This window comes from Anoplophora glabripennis, unplaced genomic scaffold (genome assembly GCF_000390285.2).
Source record: "Anoplophora glabripennis isolate ALB-LARVAE unplaced genomic scaffold, Agla_2.0 scaffold508, whole genome shotgun sequence".
NCBI classification, from domain to species: domain Eukaryota; kingdom Metazoa; phylum Arthropoda; class Insecta; order Coleoptera; family Cerambycidae; genus Anoplophora; species Anoplophora glabripennis.
The window spans coordinates 92,303-98,898 of record NW_019417487.1 but is presented as its reverse complement, the minus strand read 5'-3'; the positions used below and the strand labels follow the sequence as shown (position 1 = coordinate 98,898).

The following is a 6,596-nucleotide window of genomic DNA, read 5'->3' as shown; positions in this document are numbered from 1 at the left end:
CGCGCTAGCCTAAGGGCCACCTTAGCAAAGCGCATCCCAGGCTGCATAGCCGCACTACCCTACCCAACCATACCACACATAAACATGACACTACCCCCGGGGTTTACACAGACGAGCCGGCGAAGCAAGAAGAGCGCCAGAAGAAAGGGCCCTAGCCGGCGGGGCCCAGCCAGGACAAAAGGAGGTCCCACAAAGCGCCTACACCGGCCGCATTTGCGGTCGGGGTAGACGACGGATGGGGCCCACCTACGAAGGCTGTCCAGGCCTACACGAGATGAGGCAGGATAAAGAGGGATAATCCCCCTCGATCCCAAATCATTGAGGCCAATTTCTAGCCATAGAATAATGGCGCGCGGTTCCCAACCGTTCGAAATGTTTGGCCAGCTAAATTCTAAATGTGTCTGCACCTGCAATGAATATATCGCAAGAATTAGTTTGATGCACATTTCTGACGGTTTGGAACCAATCCCTGACTCTTGTTGGAACAGACCTAGTGTTGGTACCCATGGAAATAGATACTGTCAGTCTAGGGTCTAGGTGGTCTATGGGTGAAGTAGTTTTAGTTTATAAAGTGAAATAAACATAAACATAATAATAATTAATAACCTAGAATTTGACCATGAGCATGAGGTGCATTAAAATTATATTTTAAAGTTTTGATGAAAGTATTATGCATTATATGAAGAGAATATAAATATGGAAGTCGAACCATCATGTAGCTCTATCCAAATTAAAAGTGATAATATTATTAAATGTAGTGTTCCAAAAGAAATTAAAAGTGAGGATGACAATGCTACTGAAGAAGTTAGTATACCTGAGTATAAGGCTAGTCAAAACCATAAAAACGATTTTAATATACCAGGCATGCCCGAAGAATATAAAGAAACTTACGAAGCTTATATCAATAAGGTTACAGCCTTAACATCTGTTCCTATAATCGAATCTATAACTCCTGAACATCTTAAGAACTTTAAACATTTTAACCTGAGGTATTATGAAGATAAATACTGCATCAATTTCGCTGTATCAGAAGCAGGTTACAATGACGTACTTATCCGAATTCATTCCAATAAACTGTTCTTGATATCGTTAGCTAGCGGTAATGACATTATTAGATGTGGTAAAGATATTACTGGAACCAATTTTATGATACACAATAATGACAGATCGGAAATCAAATTGGGAGGCAAAAGGAAAAAAGGCGCAAAAGTTATAGAGCCCCACACAATTCTTTGTCAAGTTAAGTGTGAAGGAATGCCTAAAATGTTTAATATTAGAGCTGGTGTACCTGGTAGGATCATTGAAATTAATGAACATGTGAAAAAAGATCCAAATCTACTGAGAAAAGATCCCAAGGGATACGGCTATTTGGCTGTAGTAGCGCCCAAGGGTCATCCCTCGGATTACGAAAAAGTAATGAACAATTTAAAATTGTTATCTGAAGAAGAATATGTTAAATATCTGACAGAAAGGACACCAAAATTTTCTGAACTGTCTGAACAAATTATTTTAAAGTATAATGAGTGATGTTTACTTCCTTAAGTTTACAATAATGGTGTAATGGTGTATAAAAATCCCTGCCAGACTATCAAATTTCTATTAAATTTGTTTAATTAAAATAGTTGGAAGATGTTATTTTGAGGTCACGACAAGTTTGATAAAACTGTCAAGCTTAGCAAACTCTTTTTATTAATGGTTCTCTATTTTCCAATTAAACGAAAGATGATAACATTTATTTACCAATTTAGTAGATTGACCAAATCAGTTTGATCAAAACATGATATAGACGAACGGTCCACCCCTAAAAAGATGCTTAGAAAATCAAGGTCACCGACCACGAGGAGGGGCCAGGATGAAACCTTTTGTAATCGATGCATTGAGTTATTGCGAACAAAAAACCTAAGTAACATTTTTGTGTCTGAGTGGCAGGTAATTTGTTATTAACAAAAAAGTTGCAAAATAGAAATATTGCAAAAAAACGCTCTGCAAACAATTTTCGAAGGTAAATCGTGTCCTTTTCGAGCTAGGGACGATTTAAGGGCGAAAAATGGCTAAAAGTTGACAACTTTAAAAATTCATATCTCAGCTCCTGCCTAAGTGTTCGGGACGTTCAACAGCGCAAAATGATCCTCGAGACTTATACTTTAATGAATTTTTTTTAAACCCGCCCCTTTTTTTTAACCCGTTAAATTTGCAGTTGAATTTCGGCCGCTAGTGCCCACGCGCCATCCCTACGTATCGCTATATATAGATATAGCGCTGTTGTGCATATAATCAAATAAACGCTATTCATTCATTACTTTTTACAATTTTTACTATTTAGTATTTCTAACACTCATACATATTTTCAAATTCATCAAATATTGTATATCATAAACTTTACTATTTAATAAAAAATCAATTTTCAGTTTTCCAATCAGTATCATTAGTTTGTATTTCTGCATTTTGACATTTTATAGAGCAATTGCAAAGATCGCAACATTTGAAGCCTTGTGATAAGCAAGAACAAAATAAATGTCTTCATCGCTGCACGTTAACTTTCCACTGCAGGAACATATCAATTTTTGTAACATTTCCATGGCCGTATCTCCTTCAAAATAATTCTAGCATTATTTTTTAATATCCAGCCACATTGTGTTGGGACCATTCATTGATTTGCCATTTAACACGCATAACATGTTGTAACAATACAGGCTTTGCCAGAGATGATACTGATTCGGAGACTGAAAACTGATTTTTTATTAAATCAGCGTTGCTTATAGAGGGCGCCACTTACGACCAATTTTATTAAAAATTTAGTTAACAGTTTACCCTGCATGTCTAAAGTGAAACTTGATTTAAAACCTGAAACAGCAATCATTTTTCCATTAATTGTGTATTCTTGTTTCATTTCGGTATCTCGATCCTTTTTCGAGAAAAAATCAGTTGTTATTAACAATAAAACAAATGAAATTTCTAATAATGCTTTAAAGTAATTCTTTGCAGAATCCACTGTTTACACTTATACACTTTACACAACGTTTTCTGAGAGATCTTCGAGTTTGAAACAACATATTGGGATTGCATTTGACGTCGTTGTCAGTGATTTGTATTATTTGCCACAACACTTCACGCGAACCAATAGATCCTTTGTAAACTATATCTTTCATTCGAGACCAAATAGAAAAATCTAGAGGATTGAAGTCCAGACTTCTGGGTGGCCAGGCAAAAATGCTTCCACGGCTTGAAGAAGTTCCACTTTATTTAAGAAGAGACATGTACGTATGCACGACGGAACTCCACGGCATTTTTCTTCAGTGCGTGCATATTTAGATGCAGTTTTTCCAAATCGCTTGATTTTTCTATTTGGTCTCGTATGAAAGATATAGTTTACAAAGAATCTGTTGGCTCGCGTGAGGAATTGTGGCAAAGAATACAAATCGCTGCCGACAAAGTCAGACGCAATCCCAATATGTTGTTTCAAATTCGAAGATCTCCCAGAAAACGTGTACAGTGCATCAGTATCAACGGTGGATTCTTCGAACAATTACTTTAAATCATAATTACCTATTTTATTTGTTTTATTGTTAATTGTTGTAATAACACGAAGAAACACTTGGTTTCTTTCACTTTTAATTTCTCGTATTATCAAAACATAGTGTTCGTTAAACCGATTTTTCTCGAAAACGAATCGAGATACCGAAATGAAACAAGAACAAATTAATGGAAAAATCTCTCTTTCAGGTTTTGAATAAAGTTGCATGTTAGACATACAGGGTAAAAAGTTATCAACTAAATTTTCGGCAAAATTGGCTGTAAGTGGCGCCCTCTATGAGCAACGCAAAAATTATGACACGCATTTTTTTAAAGTTTTTCAAGTTCCTAACCTACATATTTTTAGAATAATCGCAAAAAACAACTTAAAATTTTAACATTCTGTTGAATTTATGTATGTATTTCCGAAACTATCAACTTTCGGATAAGGAATGTTTGCGCCAGTGGTCACCATTTTACGTGTAGTATCTTCAGCTTTTGATTTTCCCATTGTTAATTAATCACCCTGTATATAGCGATACGTTAGGGGTGGCGCGTGGGCACTAGCGGCCGAAATTCAACTGCAAATTTAACGGGTTAAAAAAAGGGGCGGGTTTAAAAAAAAAATACTAATTTAAAGGATCATTTTACGCTTTTGAACGTTCGGAAAGCTTTGGCAGGAGCTGAGATATGAATTTTTAAAGTTGGCAATTTTTAGCCATTTTTCGACCTTAAATCGCCTCTAGCTCGAAAAGGAAGCGTTTTACGAAAAAATGTGAAGAGACGAAAAGTGTTTATTTTTGCCCAATTTACCTTTGAAAATTGTTTGCAAGGCGTTTTTTTGCAATATTTCTATTTTGCAACTTTTTTGTTAATAACAAATTACCTGCCACTCGGACACAAAAATGTTACTTAGGTTTTTTTTGTTCGCAATAACTCAATGCATCTATTACAGAAGGTTTCATCCTGGCCACTCCTCGTGGTCGGTGACCTTGATTTTCTAAGCATCTTTTTAGGGATGGACCGCTCGTCTAATAATGGTATGTTATCATTATCAAACAAATTTGACAGAAATTTAATAGTTTGACAAGGGCCTATCATTTTAATTTGAGTAACATTATGAAGGCATTTATACAATAACTAAATCAGTGACTTTTTTGTTTTTGAATTTTAATAAAAACCTGAAACACATTCTTGAGTATACTATTTATAAAGTAGCCTTAGTAGCCAATCGGTTAATCTATTCTTTCTTTTTCTATGATTTAATCTCACTAAATTGATCGATAAGTATTTAGAATAACTAAAACTACCTGAGAAATCGGGTAAGCAAAACACTTCTTTCATCACTTGTAATTTGGAATATCATAAAACAACCGTTTCATCGCCAAAAATTCGCCTACTTTTCATAGATGTGAAATGAAATTAGATTCAAAAACATAACCTTAAAAACTCAAATTTTGTCTTGATTCTTGATCATGTCTAATACATTCGAAAAAGTTCCTGGATTTTGTCCAGACTGTGGATCTATTCTTCCACCTTTGAGAGAAAAAGGTGGCGTGACTTGCTACACATGTTCTAGGGTCTTTGCTGGAGATTTGAGTGAAGGTATGTCCTTTTTAAATTAAAAACAGTTATGCTTTAGGATCCTCGTTTTAGTTTTTGGAAGTTCCAGCGTCAAGTACACAATACATTTTAACTCTCGAGAGGCTAGAGAAAAAGATAACAAAGAGGAAAAGAAAGATGAGGAAGATGAAGGTCCAACTGTAGAAAGAAAATGCCCCAAATGTGGGAATGACAAAATGTCATACGCTACTTTGCAGCTCCGTTCAGCTGATGAAGGGCAAACTGTATTTTACACTTGCACAAAATGTAAATTTAAAGAAAGTGAAAATTCATAATTAAAAAACGTTCACGTTATATTTTTAATCTAGTTCTATTACAGTTTCTTTACAATACCATTGCTTTTTATTCTCATAATAATTTATTACAATTTCTGGGCAGCGAACATTGACTTGATGTGCGGGAACTAAATCTGCTTCTTTGCAATTCTTCCACATCATAAGGAACATCAGTTCACCACTTGCATCCGTAGCACCAACAATTTTCTCTGGTTCTAGACCACGATCGAAACCTCTAGCACGGTTATCTTCCGTTATATTCTTTCGTTTGGATTTATCAGCATCGTCAGAAACTGAAGGACTTGTTATTTCGAACTGGGATTCGTATGCCGCTATTAAATCAGGACAGTCCAGGTTTTCTTCTGGCTCCCAAGTATTGTCTTCTCTAAAACAAATTTAGGGCTTAGTGCCGATTTCAAAAGGAAAATGCTTTTTTCTTACTCATTGTATCCTTTCCATTTCAACAAATACTCAATTTTCCCGTTTCGTGTCCTTTTGTCGAGTATTTTTTCCACTGAAAATTCTTCAGGGGCAGTTGCGGGAGTACTTGCTTCATGAGTGTCATCTTTAGGTTTCGACATTTTATTGGAGGTTTTACAATATAGAAATTACACTGATATTTTGTATACAAGGAACACAAGAGCCGGTTAGGTTATGTTGAGTTAAAAAATAATCAGATAAACAAACTTTAGTAACTTTTTTTATTATATTGGTAGAACCGATCCGTTACAACTTTAGTACTAGGCCATTTTTGTCAATGTCTCTTTCGCCTCCGGTTCAATTTTTTTTATTAGTTTGTTTTATTAGAGATAAATATAGCTTTGTATGTTTTTCTTTCTACAATAAAAATTGTTTGTTGGGTTTAAAAGTTGTTAATACTAATTAATACATTTTTTAGATATTAATTATAGGTATTCAAAATACTGTTTTCAACAATGCAATTTTATTTAGCTTCTACTACACAGGGTATATTTTAGAAAACATGGGCCACCGCCCCAGGACAGATTCCTATCGTAAAAACACGATTATTTTTTCATATCAACACGGGTCCGATTTCGCTTCGTTTCTTAGCTACAAGGTATCAACGTTTTAAAATAAAATGTTTTTTTCCAAAAATTTAGATTTCCACTTGAGGAAATTAAATTAATCGCAGATAGTCATCAATACTCAATACCACCGACGTGA

General features: G+C 35.0%; 3 protein-coding genes across 3 annotated transcripts; 2 read left to right on the top strand and 1 right to left on the bottom strand.

The window, feature by feature from the left end:
- Nucleotides 1–601: 601 nt before the first annotated feature.
- On the top strand, nt 602–1,825 carry LOC108911803 (protein Simiate). The gene has a single exon (XM_018716826.1). The coding sequence runs from the start codon at nt 697–699 to the stop codon at nt 1,525–1,527; it is 831 nt and encodes a 276-aa protein (XP_018572342.1). The 5' UTR covers nt 602–696; the 3' UTR covers nt 1,528–1,825.
- Nucleotides 1,826–4,960: 3,135 nt separating this feature from the next.
- On the top strand, nt 4,961–5,468 carry LOC108911802 (DNA-directed RNA polymerase I subunit RPA12). The gene is made up of 2 exons (XM_018716825.1): nt 4,961–5,118; nt 5,170–5,468. Exons 1-2 carry the CDS (start codon nt 4,989–4,991, stop codon nt 5,409–5,411), a joined length of 372 nt encoding a protein of 123 aa, XP_018572341.1. The 5' UTR covers nt 4,961–4,988; the 3' UTR covers nt 5,412–5,468.
- LOC108911801 (chromobox protein homolog 1-like) lies at nt 5,405–6,099 on the bottom strand. Its single transcript, XM_018716824.2, has 2 exons — nt 5,853–6,099; nt 5,405–5,796 (listed from the first exon to the last, which is right to left on the bottom strand). The coding sequence occupies exons 1-2, from the start codon at nt 5,990–5,992 to the stop codon at nt 5,436–5,438; spliced, it is 501 nt and encodes a 166-aa protein (XP_018572340.1). The 5' UTR covers nt 5,993–6,099; the 3' UTR covers nt 5,405–5,435.
- Nucleotides 6,100–6,596: the final 497 nt, after the last annotated feature.